The 24674-nt window shown below is 32.0% G+C and overlaps 4 protein-coding genes across 4 annotated transcripts; 2 read left to right on the forward strand and 2 right to left on the reverse strand.

Moving 5' to 3' along the window:
- The first annotated feature begins 1902 nt into the window (after positions 1-1902).
- On the forward strand, positions 1903-6880 carry LOTGIDRAFT_231125 (hypothetical protein). Its single transcript, XM_009051778.1, has 5 exons — positions 1903-2098; positions 3111-3203; positions 3360-3475; positions 5184-5288; positions 6582-6880. The coding sequence occupies exons 1-5, from the start codon at positions 1963-1965 to the stop codon at positions 6744-6746; spliced, it is 615 nt and encodes a 204-aa protein (XP_009050026.1). The 5' UTR covers positions 1903-1962; the 3' UTR covers positions 6747-6880.
- Positions 6881-9380: 2500 nt separating this feature from the next.
- LOTGIDRAFT_231126 (hypothetical protein) lies at positions 9381-12740 on the reverse strand (the record flags this gene model as incomplete). Its single annotated transcript, XM_009051779.1, has 9 exons — positions 12666-12740; positions 12326-12469; positions 11805-11964; positions 11497-11613; positions 11023-11155; positions 10516-10682; positions 10311-10365; positions 9970-10070; positions 9381-9533 (listed from the first exon to the last, which is right to left on the reverse strand). Exons 2-9 carry the CDS (start codon positions 12433-12435, stop codon positions 9381-9383), a joined length of 996 nt encoding a protein of 331 aa, XP_009050027.1. The 5' UTR covers positions 12436-12469; positions 12666-12740.
- A 4780-nt stretch (positions 12741-17520) lies between these two features.
- Positions 17521-19201, forward strand: LOTGIDRAFT_113486 (hypothetical protein; the record flags this gene model as incomplete). The annotated part of the gene is made up of 5 exons (XM_009051780.1): positions 17521-17716; positions 17997-18094; positions 18362-18460; positions 18674-18746; positions 19095-19201. The coding sequence occupies 5 exons, from the start codon at positions 17521-17523 to the stop codon at positions 19199-19201; spliced, it is 573 nt and encodes a 190-aa protein (XP_009050028.1).
- Positions 19202-19659: 458 nt separating this feature from the next.
- On the reverse strand, positions 19660-24409 carry LOTGIDRAFT_203670 (hypothetical protein). Its single transcript, XM_009051781.1, has 8 exons — positions 24233-24409; positions 23977-24074; positions 23352-23551; positions 22890-23033; positions 22492-22610; positions 21280-21411; positions 20703-20874; positions 19660-20476 (listed from the first exon to the last, which is right to left on the reverse strand). Exons 1-8 carry the CDS (start codon positions 24381-24383, stop codon positions 20158-20160), a joined length of 1335 nt encoding a protein of 444 aa, XP_009050029.1. The 5' UTR covers positions 24384-24409; the 3' UTR covers positions 19660-20157.
- Between the last annotated feature and the right edge of the window lie 265 nt (positions 24410-24674).

Consider the following 24674-nt stretch of genomic DNA (forward strand, 5'->3'; position numbering starts at 1 on the left):
TTGCCCTTTTTAATGATTTCAATTTCAATCCAACTCACCACTGGAGCGTTAGTTTTTAATAACATTGTGAATGTAAGTTAACATCTTTTAAGACGAGGTGAAAATCGAGCGATATTAAATGTGTTCTTGAACCTTTACAATGTAGTAAATTATTGTGGTTATAGATGAAGATTTATCTCTAAATTGAAATTTGCAAGTAGAACTGTAATCTGTTTCATTGCTAAAGTGGAAAGTAGACGACGACATCCCTTTAAGAAAAAAAATCTAAGAGAAACTAATGAAAAAGTGCCACAAAAAGTATAAAAATTGCGTTTCATTGCGCTATACAGGTGACAGGAAATGGTAAAAAGTATAGGTTTATGATTTATGAGTAACAAGAAGAATGTAATTGACCTCTATATAAATACTTAAGTTCACGTTCGTGTATACATGTAGATAGATAGAGTGATACAGACACTTTGCACCAATATATCTACTTGCATACACATGCGCTTTCTTTTTTAAGAGGTTAATTAGCCTGTTGATTGTAGATCAAAGGGATCTATAAAGGGATTTAAACGTGAACAACCTGTAACAAACGGGCCCCCGAGCGCTGATAATATCTCTCAGAATAACTTTTATTAAACCTATTATGCAGTATTTTGAATATTTCAGTAAATTCTACTGATAAAATTTTTTCAGACATGTTAGTTGATCAGATCAATGGAACTAAGACAAGATATCCAAAACCAGTTTCACTTCGATGCTACTATAGAAATATAACGTGCATAAATGACCATAAAAAGTATACAAAGATGGTGATTCTTTTACATAAGTAATCTAGATGTATGGGTCTTCAGAGCAATGCATAAATAACACAAAAACAGATTTTTATAGGACCGGGGTATTAAAAAAATCCAAATGTAGTCTATATAATTTTGAGAATTTTTACCAATTTTCAAATCATCGTCATTTAGTACATTTGAACTTGTGAATAAGGGTCATTTGAATAAGGGGCTACATTTTATATTATATCTTAAAAACTATAAAAGTACACTCAATGACATACATTTTAGCTGTGTCATTCTAGGCCTACATTGTGTATTTATATATAAATATATATGATATATATATATATTAACGGCTGCAATATGATTATTTATTATATATATTTATCACGTCCATGGTTTCGGAAGATGCAATTATAGCATCCAGTTTAAGTTTCATTTTCATTGTAGTACTTTGAACGTTATCTGTCTGTGCAGTATGTCATGGCTTTGGTTTCAATGGTTGTTATTTCAGTATTTCACGGCTATTAGTCCAAGAGCTAGCTACGGGTGATTATACCCCAAAAAAACCCAGAAGGTTTGATGATTTCAATGAATTAGGACTATGACAGACATTGAAAAAATGTACGTCAGCTGGTACAGATCCGGTTGGTGTGGCCCCTAGGGTATATGGTTTCAACAGTTCATAGCTTTCAAATAATTTGAAAAAATATCTATATAATATCAGTTTCCATCGTGTCCTACATAACCACTTACAACAAAACCTAATTTGTAATTCAACAGAGGTTAAGTAAACAAATCTGTACTATCTCTTCATTTATATATGTTCACAACCATACAACCTAAATAGCCAGGGCTTTCAAGAGATATTATTCTTCACGAGCGGTCTTATTTAGAGCCCACCTTTGATGAATGAATGAATTAATCAATATAAAAAAGGTTGCACATCAAGTCCCCATTCCGATTTTAAATCTTAAAACAAATAGGCCTACGACTCTTCCATTTCACCTGAAGATTTTGAAACATTTGTGACGAGAATGACACAGCAAATTCATCTCTCGCGATGGAAAAAGTAGGAGTGTCCTTTTAAATGATATAAATGAGGCGATAAAGTGGAGGATATCAAAAATAGACTACACAGGGTACCTTTGACTCATACTATCGTAGTCTTCCTACCGATCACAGTAAAGTCATTATGCCTTCTTACAAATATGTTTACTTCGATTTGAGGGGACGGGGAGAAATAGTGCGACTTACTTTCCTTGCAGCCGGAGTGAAATTTGATGATGTGAGAATTGCAAGATCGGAATGGCCCGGTGACCATAAAGCAGGTAAATAGGCCTATATGTTATATCATTAGACACTTACATTAAATTTGTCTATAGCCAGAGTAATTTCAGCTGAGAGGTAATATTTAACAACGTTATCAGAAGGGTGCATTTTTGTTTAGTTAGTTCATGCGGCGCATAAAAAGTGTTGAAGAGAAGAAAACATGATGTCTCTGCTGCATGTGTTACTTGTATTTTCTTATGCCGACACCAACGAGTCTAGAAATGGACTTTACCATGAGGTTTTAGTTTCATAAGATATTAAAGGCAAATGATTTGAGGACAATATAGGGTTAAATGTATCTTAGTTGTTCAAGAATGGGGTAGGCGTGTCCATATTTTTTTTAGGTCAGTTTTATCACTAGTCTAATTGATCTACATAGACCGACTTTTCAATGCGTTTCAAAAATCGACTCCGATTAAATTGGTCGATTGTCAATTCTGTAAATTATAACTTTTATCAGACATTTTTAGAAAAATAAAATTCTTCTCAGATCAATGATAATTCCAACTGAACATTCTGCTACATAAATATTGCTTAGGTATATCTAACATAAAAAGAATTTTTTTTTAAATATCTGTTCTAGAACAGAAACTAGAAGTTTCAACCCTATATACATATTATTGATTATTACTTGAAAAGGGGCGTTAAAAATTTCTAGAAGTTATAAGTATACGTAAATATTAAGATAACCTTATTTATACATGTACATACATGTATTTGAATAAAATCTTTATCTGATAAACTGATATACATGTACAATAGTCCAATTCTATATTTCCATACATTTGCGGGGTTTCCGAATTTTTTAGAATTAAAAGCATTCCGCAATAAATTGTATTGAATTGAAGTCAATCCTTTGAAACCAACCATGGCACCAACTTCCCTGATGTTAGAGAAATAAAAGTTGTGTATGATTATATAATAAAGACATAATAATTACGTAGATCAAGCGTATAAAGTACTTATGGTCATCAATTGAATAATTTAATGACTGCGATGTTAACATTTCAGCAACTCCATTTGGACAATTGCCATATTTGGAAATTGATGGAAAGAAATTTGCCCAATCCATTGGAATTGCAAGATACATTGCAAGAGAAAACGGTATGTCTTTAACAATTATATTTCAAAAGAAATAGATATCAGAGGATTGAAAATCAGAAACATAGATGGTACTCTATGACGCCCTTCAGTTTTAGCCTATATATATATTTCTAAGTTATAATATAACATGATTTTATTTATTAAAATTCTGTACAGGTTTATACGGTGACAATGCATTAGATGGTTTGAAAATCGACCAGGTTGTTGGTTTTGGTCAGGATTATTTCATGAAGTGGGCCACCGCATTCTTTGAACAAGACGAGGATAAAAAGGTAAATGAATTTTTGGTAAAATTGGTATCGAAATCTCTTCTGTTACTCAGCTGCCGCACAATCCTCCTTAAGCTGGGGGGAATAGGGTACATGCAGACTGACATAATACTGTAGCGTAAAGGCGCAAACATGTCTTGGAGGGTCGAGGAGGTTCTGGGAAAAAATATGAAAAATTTAATTGATTTGGTGCATATATTGGTTTCTGGGGGATCGAATGATCAAAACGAATTCTAGTAAACTATTTGTACTAAGGGTTTAGTTAAAATTGAAGAACCGATATAATTTTCAAAGTAGGCTATTGAAGACATTTTCAATTCATAATTTTTAAAAGTCAGTATGAGTATCCCATTGTTCTATTTAACTCATTATTCCAGATAGCCAATTCAATTGAGAAAACAAATCTGCCGATTGCACATTATAGTTGCATAGGATACTCTGCGTTGCCCTTTTTTTTAGTCTAGAATACATTTTTGGATATTTGAAAGTTCTTTTTATCAAAAAGATATGGAAGTATCATATGGTCCAAGAGTGGATCTCTGAGGAAATACCGCATTTAAGTGTCATTTGTATTGATTGAAAATACCAAGAAGACTTCTTGATTACGGTTCGATGAATTAGATTTACCTAGATACAACAAACTAGGATGAAATTAATATAAAAATGAGTTTATCAAGGAGCTAACTGTGGTCAATCGGATCAAAAGCCTTGTTAATTAACCCTGATCTAAAGCTTCAAGTTTATAGCGTCATCTCAACGACGAACATTCCCCACCTCGAACAACCTCTCCTCGCTCAGCACACAGTAGCTTTTGTTCGTTTTACAACCACCATGAAGTTGCGAATCGGATGATGGTCATATACAAAAGATAGCTTGCCAGGCAAGGTAATATACGCCCATTGGCAGCTTTGATTTTAAATAAAAAATTTGGCAGTACAGTAACATCATCAGTATGAAATATTCAACCTTCAGACATACACTTCTTTTGAACTTTTTGAGACGATACTGAATAATATTACCAAGTTTCATCAAAATCCGTCAAGAACTGTGCCTTCTGGAGTGTTTATGTGCTAAAAACGCATATTCAAGAACAAGGGCAATAACTCATACTAAATATTTTTCTATTTTTCTGATTTTCAATAGAGTTTATCCTTTGGTGATTACTATCACTCATGCCAAGTTTCGTCAAAATCTGTCAAGAACTGTGCCTTCTGGAGTGTTTACGAGCTAAAAATTAAACGCGTTTTCGAGATCAAGGGCAATAACTCATACTATATTTTTTTCGTTTGTCTGATTTTCAATAGGGTTTATCCTTGGGTGATAGCAAACACTCATGCCATGTCAAAATCTGTCAAGAACTGTGCCTTCTGTGTTTACGAGCAATTGTGGACGGACCGACGGACCGACATGGGTGACGGCAATATACGCCCCTCATTTCATGTGGGCGTATAAAAAGTGTTGTTTTATAAAGGTCATCTCAGGACATCCTGAGAAGAGTGAGAACTATACAGATAGTAGACAAAGTATTATTAGATTTGGTCCGATATATGAAACTATTTAAAAGTGATACTGTCTTATGACTGACTAATCAGAATTGTTTTTATATCACAAAGAATTTTAAAACAAATTAAAATAAAGTAAATAAGATGAGATAAATTAAAAGGCACCATAAGATAAACTGTAAATAAAAATATTTATCTTGTACTTACAGAAAGGACTTCAGGAAAAACTCAAGAATGAGCATTTACCTAAATTCCTTGGTGATTTAGAAAAATTACTGACAGAAAATGGTACCGAGTATTTTGTCAGCTCAAAGGTAATGAAACATTTACTTAACATCTTAATTTACACGTGTACAATTTCATCATTGAATCATAAAAGCAGGTTGCAAGTGATATATTATGATATTATTAACATCAGCTTGATCTTACCCCTACAATCATTAATGTATCTACCTGTAGATACATATAGTCGTTCGAGGTTGACGACTTTGGGCATGTTTACAATGCTGAACTGGGTCCAATCGACTTTGCTAATGAGCGATATTGGTTAAAGTGAATAACACGATATCACGCATTAATATATCGCGATAAGGGTATATTTCGCGATATTTATAAGGTATGGTTTTTACTTGTTTTTGAAAGAAAATTATCTAAAAAATATAAAAAAAAACAAAGAATACCTCTAAAAAAAAAAAGAAAAATAACTCAGTCTTGAATATCATAAAAAAACATCCGCTTCTACGATGGCTCACATACGGTGGCCCACATACGACATTTTTCACTTTTTATCATGAATTAAAAACTGTAATTTTCACCTAGTTAAAAATTAAGGGGATAATTCCTGTAATTTTGAATTAAAAACTTTTATTTTTACCATTGGTGATAATTATTTTCAACTAGGTGAAAATTAGGTGGTAATTCCTGTAATTTTCAATTGAAAACTTTTAATTTTGAACTTGGTCACAATTATTTTCACCCAGATGAAATTAGGTGATAATTCATGAATTTTGAATTAAAAACTTTTTTCGCCGTTCTTTACAAGATTCGTTGAATTGTCACTTAGGTGGAAATTAATTAAGGTTTTTAATTAAGAATTACACGAATTATCACCTAATTTTCACCTGGGTGAAAATAATTATCACCGAGGTGAAAATGATTATCACCTAGGTGAAAAATAAAGTTTTTAATTCAAAATTACTGGAATTATCGCGTTTCTTAATTCAAAATTAGTTTTCACCAAGCTAATAATTTTCAAAATTAAAATATGTTGTATGTGATCCACCGTACACTTCATATACATTATACGTTACATGTAAGAATTGTGTAGATGATCTTATCTAGACAAAAATTTTCAGATATATCATGATAAATACCATATATCACGGTATTTCATTCAGGCACCGCTGAAGGAAATCCTCCAACCTTTATCATTAGCCACCAAATGCTGGCATTGGTTGAAAATCCAGTAGCTTCCAGATATTGCCAGGCGCGAGGTCGACGAGGGTTATTCTTTAGCTAACTTGATGACTAGGAAGAATGTAGTTAGATAAAGTTTAAATTAAACCATAAGTTAGTTGGAACCTATATGATTATCTTTTCTCTTTCAGTTATCACTTGCTGATCTAAGTGTATATGATGTTTGTGAAAATTCTTATATCCAAAGTCCAGAAGTCTATAACAACTATCCCAAACTTGTTGCCAATAGAAAACTTGTCCGCTCTTATCCTAAACTGGATTCTTATTTATCTGAAAGAAAAGTAACTGATATCTAAAATAAATTTTAAAAAAAACATATTTTTTATTGTGCGTTGTTGTTTATGTCTAAACCACCATCCATTAAGATTGTATGGATGTTTGGTAAAAATGAATCAAAATAATAGGCACAATTATTAAAAATTTGGTATTTCTAGACCATTGTGATGATTTCCGCACAACAAACGGCATTACCTGCATTTAACCCATCCGAAAGGGGCCAAATGGGGTGAAAAAGGAGTATGGTCAATGAGTTAGAGGCTACAAACACGGATAGCTGATATGACAACCATCGTTTCTTGCAGAAACCTTGGTCATTCCCAACTCTTCAATGATAATGTGTATTACACTCTCATTAGAGATGTCAAGTATATGCCGAGTATTCAATCGTGGATCACCATGTAATGTTTTCCGGCATGTTTGCTGTTGATAGCCTTCCTGGGTGCGGGTGATCGTCAAGGCTGTCTGCCATGCTTGAATTCCGCAGCTCACTTCTTAAAGTGGATAAGACGAGGCATCACAACCTAAATTCCCAAAAGGGAGAACATGTCAGCATGTATCGGAGTTTCGGGTTTTTAAAATCCAGTTTTGGCCATGCCATGATGGGTAAGTTCACAAAATGGTCTGGTACAAAGACAATAATAACAATTCAGTAGCAGCTCTTGTGTCAATGATTCAGTAAATGATTGAACTTGTTTTTGAGTTTGTTTCGATCTGATTGTGATATCTCTTTTGGGCTTAGAACATTTCTCATCTGCAGACAGATGACTCCTGTCAACATAATTTCTAGGATAACAATTTTTTTGCTTATGACATTCAACTAAACCAAGCCAATTATCGAACTGTTTCCCTCTGATAACTATATAAATGTCATCAAAATCGGACAATCTCAATAATCCATGGTATCCGCAATCAATTTTGACCGAAAATGGAAATTTGAAAACTCCTTGAATGGCTTTTGATATAAAGATAATGTACAAAAATTCATAAAAATCCATCATGTGGTTTCTGGGAAATTATAACTTTGTCTTTCAACAAGCTGGCCTGCAGCCGGTTATTCTAGAGCTACATGTCAGACGTCATCATTGGAAACTTAGATGATATGGATTTTCTACGGAGCCCCGTAAGGCGCAATTTTCCGTACTTATTACTTCATTACGGTTATTAAACATATTTTCAAGAAAATTATCCTACTGTAAACAAACTCATAAGATAGTGGACCACAGCCATATACGCCCACCACGGCATGGGGATGGTAAAAACGAAACATCCATTTTAAGTTTCATCAAAATCGGTTGAAAACTAAGAGTAATAGCATATTCAAGATTTTAAGGCAAGGGCAATAACTCTGCTTCTAACGGTCGAAAATAGCTCGAATTCGAACTTGATCTTCGTTTTATGAATAGGTATACACATACCAAATTTCATTTGATTCCATCAAGAAATCTAGTTTTTAGAGCGTTTACAAGCAAATGTTGACGGACGGACGGACCATCGTTTCATGAATATGTATGCACATACCGAATTTCATTTGATTCTTTCAAACACTTTTTAGCGTGTTTACGAGCAATTGATGTTGATAGAAGCACTTACTGTATAGAGGTGAAAGGGCGATAACCCCTCAAAACTGACATAAGAGGCCTAAATCTTGAAAAAGCCTTAAATTCAATCAGAAGTAAACTAAACTTTCTCAAACCTTGCGAATTAGGTCCAATAACACCCATTTTAAGTTTCATCAAAATCGGTTGAAAACTAAGAGAGTAATAGCATATTCAAGATTTTGGGGCAAGGGCAACAATTCTGCTTCAAAAATAGCTCAAATTCGATCTTGATCTTCGTTTTATGAATATGTATACACATCTCCAATTTCATTTGATTGCATCAAAAAATCTAGTTTTTAGAGGGTTTACAAGCAAATTTGGACGGACCAACGGACGGACGGGGGTGCCGACAATATACGTCCACATAGAGAGATGTGGGCATATAAAAATGGTTTATTGAAAGAAAGTGAGGAACTATCAATATAGATTCCTTGAAGACTTTCTTGAATACCATAAAAAATTTGTTCATTTCATTTAAATAAAAAATATTAACATGTTATTAAAGTAATAAATAATCTAATAAATTAAATATCACAATAAGAAAAATTTGCATTTTATATCATTCAATATAAATGTAGAAATAAACTATACTGTATACAAAAATAATAATAACTAATATTAATCAAACAATATCATAAAGAAAAATACATTAAATATAAGAAGTCAACAACACTTGAATGTCTATGGCACTACTACTCATATCTCTGTCTATTGTGTCAAAAAATAACAAAATCGATTTAAGAGTTTATAAGAGATTATAAATATAATCATTGGAAGTTCTGTACTTTTTCAGTGCTTAACTTGACATATAAAACTAAATCTGAGGTGTGAGATCTATATTTGATAATCATGCCAAAAAGTTTTGAAAGAATACATATATACACAATGTAATTCTGAAACTAAATTCTGTTTTAATTCAACAAGACTTTTTTTATTTCATGATCATGGTTTACTATATAATAAGTTATTGTTAACACTGAACACTAAGTTCAGATATGCATCATATCCTATCCCTGCAACAAAACATCAAAATTTGCTGTCTATGGTCCATTTTTATGAATATTCTCCTCTAAATACTAAGAGAGATTTTGTTAGAGCTCCAGGTCTATCTAATAAAATACTATGCCCAGCACGTTCTATAATATCTATATGTTTACAATTAGCTAACTTTTTATGTAAAACTTCAGCACCACTGACATCAATAACCTGAAATAATAAAAAAAAAATTCATTTATCAATTATTTGAGATATTCTTTTTTTTCCAAAATTTCTGTTGACTGGTGGTACACAACATATTTCTGTAGTTTTTAAATATAGTTATTTTAGGTGTACATCAATACACTAGTAGTTCTTGTGAAATGTCAAGGTAAAACAAAGTTGTCATATAAGAGAACATCCAAAGTATAAAAGAACCAATAACAGTTATCTACAAAAATCATTGAATGCAGATGATTAATTTAAAAGGTTTCTTCTCTGACTAGGAAAATCTTAATGAAAATTCAAATTCACAGCATAAACCGGCCTGTAGCTGACAATCCTACTTGCTACCAACAGAATTATCCTACTGACACTAGTGTTTAGTGCTAAGGGGTATTGAGAGAAGTATTAATTCAGGTACTAGTTTATAGTCAGGTATAAATACCTCATCATGTTTACCCCATATAATCTGTGTAGGACATTTTATTTCACTGGCTTTATCTTCTAATAATGATGTACAGTCTTCTTTAGCTAGAGCTTTAAATACTGAAATAAAGAACCATCATTTCTGTCATATATTGTGTTTATTACCTGCATTCTTGACTATATTTGGAAGTTGACATGAACCTGGAGCTACTTGTACAATATTTCAGTCAGCTGATATAGTTTAATTTTTGATTTACTCAAAATAGACTCACAAAATAGCATTTCATATTATTGAAAAAATAGGAATTCTTGAATACAAATAAAATAAAATAAAATAAGAAAAAAAAAACATTGGCTTACAGCTTAAAAAGAATTCATTTTTAGGTTTTCTCAGATCCATCAGGCCTTGTAAGACCTGAAATAATGAATATTATAATATAATCATTATCAACTGAAGCATCCATAATTCAATAATAATTGATATACCACAATTACATTATAAAATTTGCTTTTTATAATTTTACTCATTCTAATTAAAAAGGAGATATGTAAATATTGTAAATACCTGTTTATTTATAAGTTGTTTATGATAAACAACACAATCAAACATTTTCTGACCTTCACTAGGTGTTACAGGTAATAATATTAAATCTTTATATTCAACATTTTCAATCCCCTTTAATAATGCTTCATTAGCTGTCTTAGAAAATATACTTTCTTCTGGTGTTTTCACTGCAATATTATATTGATAAGACTTCTTTATTTCATAATATTGTCTTGTGTTGGTGAAATAATAAGACTGTTGAAGATAGCTTCCTTACATTACATATCCAATTTAGTCTTAGAGACAAATTTATTTCTACATATTGAGCCTAGAACGTAATAAGATTTTGTTGATATTTTGCAAATGCTATTATCTTTAGTAAACCCTTTTTATAGTCAAGAGCAAGGTATTTGATGTTTTATCATCTAGTTTCATACAGCATCTGTTGGTATAGCACTGATGTCAAAGACCCTTTTTTTGTATTGAATATTTGTGACTTCAGAATGAAAAACTTTGGGAATATCTTACTTGCCGGACAGATTAATGATAACCTATCCACTAGTTCAGGATATTCCATTGTAAAATGACCAACTATTGCTCCACCAAGCGATGTACCAATTAAATGAAATGGAGATTCATATAGCCCAACTAATTTTACAAACTAAAGTAACCAAAAAAGGACAAGAAAACAAGTTTGATACGTTTAAATGAAGTTTTGTTTGTATATTCATTTTGTAGAACCCTCGCTTTGAATAAATTTGTGTTCATAAAAATGCAAAAGGCCTACATTATCAAGTTTGGAATGTATTTTTACTCAAGGCAACAGTTTACATGGATTGGATATAATCACTTTTTATACAATTTACCATCAATTGTGATTCGAAAGATAGAATAGGTTTTTTGATTTTTAATTATCCATAAAGGAAAAAAAACAATTTTTTTAATCCAAAAAAATACTAATCAACTTTGAATAAATAGTAAATAACTGCTAGAAATACTAACCCTGTGTATATGATGTACCATATATTTTAATCCTATTTCATCATCTGGCTTTGGAGTAAATGATGAACCATGACCAGGTAGATCCATAGATATTAAATGAACATCTGAAGGCAGTCTCTATCAATATATAATAATAAGCTGTACAGTTCAATAAACAGAACTGTTTACTCTAAAAAGTAACATCATGAAACTTCAAAGAACCCAAATGCAAAAGTGACAATTTTATTCATTGGTTAGATGTATGTATGTAATTTCTAGACAATTTTAATTCAAAAGGTAAATTTTGACTAAAAATCTTTAAATGATACCTTATAAAGGCCTAGAAACATATCTTTACTGGCTGAAAAACCATGTATCATCAAAATACTTGTTTTCTTGGGATTTTTTGAGCCTCTCTCACCATAACAATACATATAATTCTCATCACCAACAAACTTTACTGACATTCCACATCTTTTAGTCTGTAATCTACACAAAAACAATCAAATACATTGCAAATCTGAAATATTCAAAATAGGCAATCAAATTTGCAAAAAAAAACATTAGTAAACTAATTCCTGAAATTGATATGCAGGTATGTCTGGGTAGGCCAACTGTCAATTAGTTGAAACAGACTTTCCAACTCATAACAAGAATACCACATAAAAAAATCAGTAAGTCACAGTAGCCGATGTTAAAATGAGATGGAAGCTGTGTAATGAGAACGTCAGTCTGAAGAGATTGTCCAATGAGAGTATATCAAGGTATGTACGAGGCCTAATGAAAATCTATTGCGGTATATAAATTTGTGAAAGGAGAATGAATAGCATAGCCTTATAGGCCTACTTACTTTAAAAGTAAAAACATGATATGTTTAGGACTTGTATAAAATAGAAGTATAGAACCAGTAAATATTGTAGCGAGTATGGCTGATGATGTGTATATAATATAGGACCACATGATACTTGTTTTCTTCTAAATTATCTATTAAATTCTGAAATAGAAAATGCTAATTATTGCAATAGTTTTATGCTTAGCCTTAAGGCTATTGCAATAGGCGTAATATAAGATTCTAGAATATTTCTTGTTAATAACAGTCCTAGGTAGGATTAACTTTTCCATGAAGAAAGATCTAATTTGAAAAATTGTGGCTAACAAATCGAATATTTTATTTCATGTTTACTACTAACATTAAATCGTAAGAACTGTCTTTTTCCTTCCCATAAACTTTATTAGATTATCTCTGCTAGAGACCTGAGGACCTTTGAACCGAAATATTTATGGATCCCTGGTAAAAACAATCGTATAGACGAAAATTGTTCTATTGTCCAGTCTTTAGAAAGTCATTATAAATTCTTTAGACACGATTGTTGAGCAAATTTGAAACGATTTCTTTTTTGTTGCTCACGTACAATAATGTAAACTTCCGGTTAAATAAAAATAAAACACCGAGTTTTCTTCTTAAGAAAATATATCAAGACATTGGTGAATCTAGCAATCGATTCAAACGTAGGAGGTATTTAGAATCTTGAAGCATCACTGCAACCAAACTAGCCACAGACGAAAGTGCTCATCTATCTTTAGTACACTAACATAATCTGTAGGGAGTAAAGTAAATGCGCGCTACACATGGTCCGTGACATGGCATGGTGATGTCTGCCTATGACGGTCGTGACTAGCCCCTCTGCAATATTTCAACAACTCAAAAGCTCCTCCCTGGACCAAAAGCAAAGTCAAATTTATTACCTATTTCTAACAGTTATAAAACATAAAAAAATACAAGGGCGTGGATATTCTAAAAATTCATGAAATGTCAGCCTTTTTTGATATACAGTGGTGTAACCTATTTTCGTGGATATAAGGATTCAACACCGAATTTCGTCGAAGTTAAAAAAAAGGAAAAAATTTTTATGTCTTAGAGGTTTCCTCAGATATTCTACCAAATAATTAAAATTGGTTTACTTCGATTTTCTTTATGAATCCTTCACTTTTACCCATATTTCATGAGCAACCAACTCGGCAACGGCGGCAGAATGCCTCACCTATTTTCGTGTACAATTTTTGATCTATAAATAAGTCTAAAAACACGTTGTATGGATACCGGGTGGTATAATTAACTTCTCTTAGTATTTATCTTTAATATCAATTCATTATAATTAGTGACAATTCCTTCAAAGAACCATGATTTAAAAAAAAATTTTTGACTGACAAAATAAGATACGTAGCGTGATTTATTGCTGAAAGTCACTGAAACAACATAAGAATATGGTCCACTTTGTGTTCCATAGAAATTTTCTTCTGACACAGAATCTGCTGGTTGATCACGTGACTTCATTCGTTGGAATATATTCTAGCAGACGACACTTGGAATTCAAACCAACGACTACCATTCGACTACCAATCAACAAGAAATACCATGATCAGAACGAGTTTTGAAGAATGAAGGAGACCGAGTAACTCACGCCACACCATCCAGGGCCGAGTTTCACCGCCATGTCATTCGACCCGACCAGATCTAACGAGGAATCAACAACCAAACCAACAACACCGAATCATCCAATTTGATCCAATCCAACTACCAACTACTACGACTACCAACAACTACCTAGTTTGTGATATCAGCACCCGCTGGAAGCGAACGTTAACTTGTCATCTACCTACCTACCTACCTACTTACTTGGAATTCTGATATTCCCAAATACTGCTTGGGATTATAAGGAAATTCGGCCGATAAAAAATGGTGACGTTTGGTAATAAGTGAAATCCGCCATTTTGTATTTGTCGAAGTATACATTAATACATTTTACCTTGCTTGAAACTACTGGATTCAGTCTACTAGCTGATATTGTAGAGAAAACCCATGTTTATCAAAACAAACTAATGCGGAGGTCGCGCAAGATCGCTCATGTAAATTATTAATCCTTTCTGGAAATCCACAAATAATAGGTTTCCATGAAATTAGGTTACTTGACTGTAATCCTTTCTTTCAGAGACATATTAATCGACTGAGTAATTTGTAATGGATTTTGTCAGGTTCAGATAAGACCGTGTTAATATGAATTGAATTTCTTGCAATGAAACGAAAGTAGAAATTCCGCCATTTTGTTTACACCAAATTAGCATACATCCCAAAAGGTCCTGTTAGTGTTGCTATGAAATTTAGCATCATACGTTTGTATAAGAAATCCGTAGGGGTGGGGAATAATTACCAATTGTCACAAATGGCCAAATAATGGTCATTGTATGATTATGTCGCAATGTAGGTTTTTAATGTAAAATGGGAAATGTTTGAATTTGTTACGTATATATGAAATGTTATTGCTTTGAATAAATGATTACGGTACAATAAAATCGTTTATTGTCTCCCCTGTATAAGATTTCTTGTATACTGAAGATAGTTTGTTCGCATTCCGACATATTTATTATTATTTATGTCTCCAGCGAGTTGTATTTTATCTCTGACTTAACCAATAAAATTTTGTCTCCAAGTTGATTGCAAATATTGTCACTGAGTTGTATTTTGTCTTTGAGTTAACCAACAAATTTGTCTACCGAGTTGACTGAGCACCTCAATTGCAAAGACATTCTATCTATGATCAATGATATATAAATTATAGCCTATTTTGAATATTTGTGAAGAGAAAAGAGTATTTTTTAATTTGTAGGCCTGCAGTATATTTACAGAATGTCTCTTTATGATGATCTGGATATGGACTCTGGGTCCGGTGGGACAAAACCAGTAGTTGGTAAGTTAATTATGGTACTTTAATTGAATTCAATATTCACCAAGAGTTCTTTTATTGCAGGAATATTGTAATAAACATGCTTATATTTTGTATGTATGGAAAACAATTCATTTGACTAGTTTGCAACAGTGATTCAAAATTATTTTACTTTAAGCTGGATGGTCTTCAAGTTTTAAGTTAATGCAGTCTCAGTTACAAGCTAAGAAGGCTAACACACAATCAAACAAGGTAGGCATATTATCAATGGAAACAATCTAAAACATAATTTGCAAACTATATTAAAATATCCTGGTACTGGTACCAATAGTTGATTCCACAGCAAGAACCATTTTAAGTTGACTTGTTTCAGACAGAATGACAGAAGATTTTATTGATCATAATTACCTTTATTTTAACAGAAAGGAAGACAGAGCACCACATTGGCCCCAGTTGTAGATTTAAAGAAGAACATTGAGTCTGACGATGGACTTCATTTCAATTTATTGACTGGAAAGGTTTGTTACTGTCTTGTGTTCAGGACACTTCTTGTTACAGAAAAATAGAATTGATATTCATGTACATGAAAAATTCAGAAGTTAGTAAGACTAACATTGGATTGAATGCAAAGGTTTCAAAATCATTAGAAGTAACATTTGACATCATTACAATATTTATCATGAAACAACTTGTCAACACCAGTTGCTTATAAATTCTATATCTGTCTTATCATAATTTTGATGATTATTATGTTGTTTTCAGCTTGAACAAAGAGCCGTAGGATCTAGTGGTCAGTCTCTAGCTAGTTTATCATTTATACCTAATGATCCTGTACCATCATTAACTGGTGTATTAGATGAATATAATCCACTTAGACCTAATGATTATGAAGAAGTAGTAAAGAGAAAAAGAGAACAGAAAAATAAAGAAAGAGCTGCTGAGAAGAAAGAATCTAGGTAGGAGTGTGTTTTTTGTCAGACAGAGCTTCTTAATAGAAATTTCTTAACATCTGTCTCAAATTACTTTGCCAATAGCTCAACTATTTCCAATCAAGTGGTTTAAAACTGAGGGTTAATTCTCACTAGCTGTTTACATCTTTTCTGCTCTTAGGTTGTAATTCTTTATAATTAGTACCCAAGTTAGTAATACAGTGTAAAATTTTATTGGTGTTTGATTGAAATTAAAGAGAAAGTCCCAAGGTTTCAGTTTGATAATATTTCATTTCTGGTATTTGCAGGAGAAGCTATTCTGATCGGGACAGAGATAGGGACAGAGATAGGGATAGGGTGGATAGACGTGACAGAGATAGAGACAGAGATCGTGATAGAGATAGAGGTCGTGATAGAAGTAATCGTGGTGATAATAATCGTGATAATGACAGTGAAATGGATAGATCACGTAGGAGAAGAGAAGAAAATGAAGATGATTATGAAAAGCCTAAGAGAGGTTGGTAACCATGAACAATTTACAAGTTACAACAAATCTTGAAAAATTATGTTTCTGTTTTAAGTTGGTCTGTTTTCCCATTCGTTCTACTATACTATCACTTTTTCCACTAATAATTTTATATGTATATATATAGTTAAAGGGACAGGTAGGCCATTTTTTTTCACCAATCATACTTAAGTTTCAGAAACTGGAATTTTCTAGCTGCGCTAATCAGTAATAATGTTTACAGCTCACCGTCGAAATGCGTGTCAAGAATCATGTGATTTTTGTACATTTCTAGTTCTTCTGAAGACTATTTACATATATTCAAGACTAATATCAACCCCCACAAAATTTATTTTTTGATTTAATTTATTGAGTGATTTATTTCAGCTTCTATGTCTGGTGCTGCTATTGCTCCACCCCCATCATTAATTGAAGAAGAACCTCCTGTAGATTCAGGTATGTTCATGTTATTTAATATTTGAATTGCTTTATCTTATCACTTTAAATAATTTGGATCTTGAATAGCTGTATATGTGAGAAAAGTAGCCAACTAATATCATTATGGTATTGCTAATACTATTTATTGATAATTTGATTGTAGGGGGAGGAAGAAGTGGATCACCACCTATTAATATGGCAATGTCTATGGGAATCAGGTGAGGCTCATTTTACTTTATAACAATACACGATGATGATAATATAGTGGGGTTGACCAAAATGTACTGATTAGATTGATGACACGGTTGTCTCCTATTCTCTATCAGAATTGAAAGCAGATAGTGCCAAACAAAGAGTTACATCTTAAATTCTATCCATGAGCAATGTTTTAATGCTAATCCAGACATTTTGTTCACTAAGGATTGAGTTGGAGTGAAAACAGCCATGTACAATGAAATATACTTTATATATAGTTACTCATTTATATGTTTACAGTAATTCGGTAGCCTCTAAGATTATGGCTAAATATGGGTATAAAGAAGGTCAAGGTTTAGGTAAAAAAGAACAAGGAATAAGTACAGCGTTATATGTAGAGAAAACTAGTAAACGTGGTGGAAAAATTATACATGAAAAAGATGTTCCTAAAGGTGGGTATCTCAAGTAAAGTCGTGTTTTCTTTCATACAAGCTGACATTCTACTTCTTTGGAAGCTTCATTGAAATATTAAATTATACATCATGGTACAAGTTGTATGTGATTCTGAAAGAAAAGTAGGGTATGAAGGGTGCTCATTAATGTGACAAACAATTAAAGTATTGTGGAAAATGAAATCAATATTCAATTACAAATCTTAACAGACCAGGCCTCTTTGTGCTGTAGCAGAGATATTGAACCTTATGTATTGAATGATGATGTTTTCCTTGTAAGTACTCTTATCTATATCATACATTATTTCAGATATACCAAAAGAAAATACACCAAATACTAACTTATTACGCAATCCATCTAAAGTTATATTATTACGTGTAAGTATATAGATAAACATTTATCAATAACTCTTTCAAATATTTTACATCATTGGATTGTGATTAAACAGATTGTAGTTGTTTAAATAAATGCTTTCTCAGCTGATCAGCTGCACATAATGATAGCTTTATTCAGGTATTGGTAATGAATTTAAGTCATAATTATTGCAAATTTTAATGTTTAGATGTGATGGCAAATAGCACAGAACAAACATTGTATTCTGTGTCAAGACCATGTCCAACATGTTTAATGTGTATATATTATAGAATATGGTGGGACCTGGTGAAGTAGATGAGGATTTAGAACCAGAAACAGCAGAAGAATGTAGTAAATATGGTAAAGTGTATAAATGTGTTATATATGAGGTATGTAGGACTGTAGTCTGAAAATGTTTTAAAGTTGCATCCTTCTTAAACTAAGTTGTGAAATGTTTAGATAGTTATGTGACTTCATATATTCTCATAATATAATATCATTAGAGATAATATAGTTCTTATATACAGAGAAAACATATACAAAGCCACTGAGTAGATTATTTTATACAAGTCTTGATATCCATGTCCAATATATTTTTTAAGATGCAAGAAGTAGAGGAAGATGAAGCTGTTCGTATATTTGTAGAATTTGAGAGAATGGAATCGGCAATTAAAGGTAGGAAACACTCTAGTCTGTGCACCTGGTAACTGCAGCCAAAACTAACAAGTTGTGCAACAAAATACTGATTTTACTGGCACTTACTTCAAGACATTGAGTTTTGTTCTAAGAGAAACTTGATAAGCAACTTTCATATCAACCTGTTTTAAATCTTTCTGCTGTTTTCAATGAGGCAAAGTGTCACAATAATTTATTGGAATGTTTTCATTTTGTGATTTGGAGTAACATCAAATGACAAAAAAAATACAATTGTATAATTAAAGCTTATAGATTCGTACAATCTAGTCAATCTTCAGTCTGTTGATATTTTTGCATGAGAACTTATTAAATAATTTGTCTTTTTAGCATTGGTAGATTTAAATGGAAGATATTTTGGAGGTAGAACTGTTAAAGGAGGGTTTTATAATCTAGATAAATTTAGACGCTTTGATCTAGCAGATCCTGTGGATTGAACATATGAAAAAATTTCGAATGCCAATCAAAGTGAAGAAAACTAAGCCTAGGTTTTTGTAGGAATTTGTGATCCATCAAGCTAAGAAATTTGCACTTCAACTAGTCTTTTCATTGTGGGTAATTTTGGTATCATTGAGAGTAATTTTTATCCATAAATACAAGATAATCTAATGAGTAAGTGTATACATGTGTTTATATGTTGGTTTCTATTCATACAATATACAGTGAACATTGGAACAAAGTAGCAAATTAATGTCAAATTAAATTTGTAAATATTATGTAAGAAATATACTACATATTAAAAAGATCAACAAATGTCTTAAACAGATGTTAGATGCACCGTAGAATGTCATAGATTCTTAGAAAGGGAAGGGAATCGATCTACCATATGTTTTTTAGTCATTAATATTTCAGTTTCCTTCAAATAAACAAATACATGGGGGAAAAAATACCATAAAACATTGTAAAATATAATTTTTAATAATTGACAACTATAATTAACAATTTCTATAAAAATAGAAGAACACCATAATAATAGGTAAATGAACACTATTTACATCCATATAATTATGAAAATGATTATTTTGAACTCTAGTAATGGCCAGTCTGTCCTGCTTTTGGACCACCAATGTACTAAGCTAGTATTTGAAAAAACATACTGATTTAATTTGATGGTATGAGTAGCATTGGGAAATAGTAATACACTTATTTTGAGCAGAAATTGGTTGAAAGAGAATGTCAAGACTACTTAAACATTTACTGCTGTTGGGGCCTGTTTATATCATGCCATAAGTACAAAGACTTTTTGGCTTTCAGAGGATAACAGGCTACACTGTAGGAATATAGAAACAGCCTTACCATTACCATTTAAATGAAAATTAGTATTTTGAAAACATTTTGAGCTGCCAGAAAACAGATAATTTTTGCAGTTGTAGCGCATTAGAAATCAATGGTTTTAAAAAATTGGTGTTGATGAAACAGCCATACTCTCGATACCAAGTTCATCGGTACCTCTGCGGATTCTGAAGTAACCACTCTCACCCCACTTTTCTCCCCAGCTGTTTTTAACAATCCAGTATTTAACCCCTTTCTCTGTTCCATACCCTACTACTAATACAGCATGGTTGGTGACTTCAAATGGATTATATCTATCAGTAAGGCCAGTATGTATAAAAATACCAGATTTATAATGAAAGAAATCATCAGTAACATTAAAACCTACAACTACTGGACCATGTCTATATATTTCCATCTTCATTAAGGCATCATTACATCTGTAATACAAAATCAATATCTACAGTTCAAATACAACATCTATAACAAAAAAAAAGTATCTACTTTTACACCCCAAAACAAAATCTAAAAAAAAACTGGCATGAACATCCTCTGCAATACAAAATCAACATTTAGATCACAAAAATGAATCAATAATAAAATGGAAATATATTTATCTTTTGAAAGATTTTTTTCACTATTAGAATAAGTATTGTTTTTACATACCCTCCATAGAATCCACCAACATATCTATAACTAGTAGCATACTGACGTTTACACGTTTTATCTGTTGAACAGGAATGATCTTGTCCTTTATATGGATTACATTTTTCTTCTACTAAACCAAAATCTTCAGCATATTTACCACCAATTAGATAGGGGAAACCACCGGCACATCCTAGACAAATAATAGTTGAAAGTTAACTCAAATGTAGGCCACAGCATTGGGACAATATGTAGTATTTTTGTGTTGGCTTGCTGCTTAATCTGGGTTGGGAAACTATGGGCATCAGATTGAGTCAAATGTAAATGGCAATGAACAGAAGATTGAGAAAATAACTTTATTCTATCCCATATATATGACAATCAGCCAGTGGTTAAACAATTTGAGAAAGGTATGTAGAAGAAAGGGGATTTCAGTTTGAAATGACAATCTGTCAATCTTTATTGATGTGCTGTAACAAAGGCTTGATGTCAATGGACTCCCACACCTTTGGTGTATCAGGAAATACACTATATCTCCCCAAACTTAGCAATAGCTACACTGTCACAGCATAAAAATTAATTAAAATCAGATCATTACCTTGTGAATATTCACTACATTCTACAATATCTTGTGGTGAGAAAACAGGTTGTAGTGTATTGTTGGTCATTATTCTTACTCTAGCTTCATTCATGGCCATTGAGGAGAAAGCATAACAACTTCCACAACTCTCTATAATAAAATGCAAAATATTCAACAGCCCACAACAAATAATTAATTATTAACAAAAGGTATAATCAAAAGATAGCTTGCCAGGCAAGATAACATACGTCCACTACCAACTAGGAATGATAAAGTCTTTATTATATAATGTATTTTTTTGGAAAAACCTCAAGACAGTTCATTAAATTATCATAAGATACAAACATGAACAAGGTTTCATCAAAGTACACACAAGGGCAAAAATCTGAAAATGTTCATCCAATTATTACCAATTTCTAAATTGACTGAGATTTCAACAAAATATACATGCTTACCAAGTTTCATCAAGATCGGATAAAAATTGTAGTGTCTCTATTGTGCCTAAAAGGAAATTTGAAGTGTTTCACTAAGTCAGGGGCAATAACTACAAAAATGGTCTTCTGATAACCAAAATCGAACTTGACTGAGATCATAGATACATGCATACCAAGGTTCAAGATAAAAAGCCAAATATAAAGAACAAGGGCAATAACTCATACTAAATATTTTTCAATTCTACTGATTTTCAATAGGGTTCATCCTTGGGTGATTACGAACACTCATACAAAGTTCTGTCAAAACCCATCAAGAATCATGCCTTTTAGTGTTAAGAGCTAAATTTAAAAGCGTTTTTTCTAGAACAAGGGCAATAACTCATACTAAATATTTTTCGATTCTTCTGATTTTCAATAGGGTTCATCCTTGGGTGATTACGAACACTCATACCATGTTTTATCAAAATCCGTCAAGAATTGTGCTTACGAGCAATTGTGGACTGACCGACCGTCATACATGGGTAATGGCAATGTACGCCCCTCATTTCATGTGGGCGTATAAAAATATACATGCATACCAAGTTTCATCAAGATCGGATAAAAACTGTAGCCTTTATCGCGCTACAAGCCAAATTTGATGCGTTTTGTCATGGACAATAACTCCAAAAACCATTCTTTCGATAATAACCAAAATGGAACTTGACTGACTCAATATGCACATACAAGAAATGTACAAACTAACACTGCCGTAGCTCACTGTGCAAAATTTGTTGTTTGTGTAAAACAAAATATATACCTTGATTTCTGATGGGTGAAACATAGTTATTGTCATTCACATTTCTCCAGTCAAATTGTTCAGGTATTGTCTCAGACAATCTTTGTTGTTCCCATGTTACTGGTGCTGCTTTGATTGGACTAAACAAGTAATAAAATATTACTACCAATTTATAGACATATATAATTGCAACTAAAATACTGAAACTAAGGGCATTATAACACAAAGGCACCTAGCTTCTGCGATAGTGACATCATATACAATGCATTTCATTACAAATAAAAGCAATAAATAGCCCTGATAAGCTTGAAAAACTAATCCCTTTAGTATGACATAAACATGATATCACTGGTACTGATTTCTTACTCTCCTGTTCAAATTTTGCTGGCAAGTAATTTAGTATCTTTAACTATACCTACCCAAATACTTGTGAAGCAGGTCCACCAGCTTTATTCAATAGTTCTCTCATTGGTTTTCCTTCATATTCAGGATATACTGTTGCTGTCCATAATTTCTGTTGTTTATTGATGTTATTGATATAATCATAGTTTAATTTAAATAATCTGAAAAAATATTAAAATCATTATTTGGATCATATTATTAGAAATCATAAATCTTGTAGTTTTATTGACTTCTGCAATTAGTAAAATGAATAAAACTGTTCTCAACATAGTAGCGTAAATAACAACTTAACTTTACTCTAAATGGTCCAACCAGTTGTGATATCAATATCTATACCAGACTTATATCACTTAATTTTGTTCTTTCAAAACTATTGCTAATAATCAGCATATATTGGTATGACTTGACAATAATATTAACCTCACAACTTAAAAAGTCAATGGCAATGGACATACAAGCATCAAAATAAAATCACTCACCTATGTGGTTTATTTTTTTTGTAATATTTTGGTGGAACAGATGTTATTTTCTTACCATAATAACATGCCCAGTCTCTGTTAAATGTATCATGTGACCAGCCTGGTAGAGTTTTATCACATATACTAGATACAGTAGAACCAGATTGTTCATACATAGAGAAAGCAAAATATTTCCTTCCAGATATCACAACTTCAAAACCCTGAAAAATTTATAATATCTGGTGTGTAATATATGGGGAAGGTGTGGACAAATTTGACATTTGAAATATATTTGTTTAAGTTAAAATATAGTGAGGAATGACTCAAGAAACAAGATATTTGGCTTTCTTCAGATAGACAATTAAATGTTAATATGTAGTCATTAACTCATCATTGGATAGATACTCCAATTCTCTCAAACAAGAAATATTTTGTGACGTCTGAAAACAGACTCAGTTTCAGTTTCTATTACTAACTTGATTGAAAGGGAAGAAGGAAACAATTCGAGTCATCAGAATTATTAATATCAAAATTATGGATGTTGTTTTTCCTGTCTGAAATATTGAGAAAAGATAATCAATGCCAGACTTCAAATCACAACAAATGTTACATAATGCAAAACACCTCAAATTTCTTATATACATACCTGATTGTAAATTATCGTCCAAAAACCTTTGTTACCAAATTCATCTACAGCAACATCAGGGAAATATAATGTCACTTGTAACTGACTTTTTGGATTTCCTGGAATATAAAAGTAAATATCAGCTAGAAATAGTCATAAGTCTACAATTTCTGTTTCTATTCCTTTTTAGTTGTACCAGTACCCGATTCAGCACCTTGGACTTGTGTTTCACACTGTTTTTCTAATCATACTTAATTATTATTAGTAGGCTACTTACCCATGTTAGAACAATTGACAGTATTATCATGACCATTGCTACCAATAAAAAATGTCCATGTTCCCTTAATATCATCAAAAGTACAGTTTGCTGGAGTGTCAGCCCAAACAGCTGTCAAAAATAACAAAGATAGAAACACAGACAATTTCATGCTGACAGTTCTGATGTTTGTTATCTTGTGAAGTGAAGTTTGAGGTCATGTGATAATTTTCATGACAGTCATGTGACTTCTAAATAACCTTGACATTCATTGGCGAATTCTTTTAAACTCTCGTTCAAGTTCGTCTTTCAATCTATTTTCAAAGATATATTTCGTGTATTTTGTGTTTCAACATTTGACTGACAACTGCTTCAATCACATTTTAAAAAAAAAATAACCGGTACAAAAATATATTTTTTGAAAATCTGAAAGCCCAAAAGAATTTGATCTCATAATTTTATC

The sequence above is a fragment of the Lottia gigantea genome, assembly GCF_000327385.1.
Source record: "Lottia gigantea unplaced genomic scaffold LOTGIsca_17, whole genome shotgun sequence".
NCBI lineage: Eukaryota > Metazoa > Mollusca > Gastropoda > Lottiidae > Lottia > Lottia gigantea.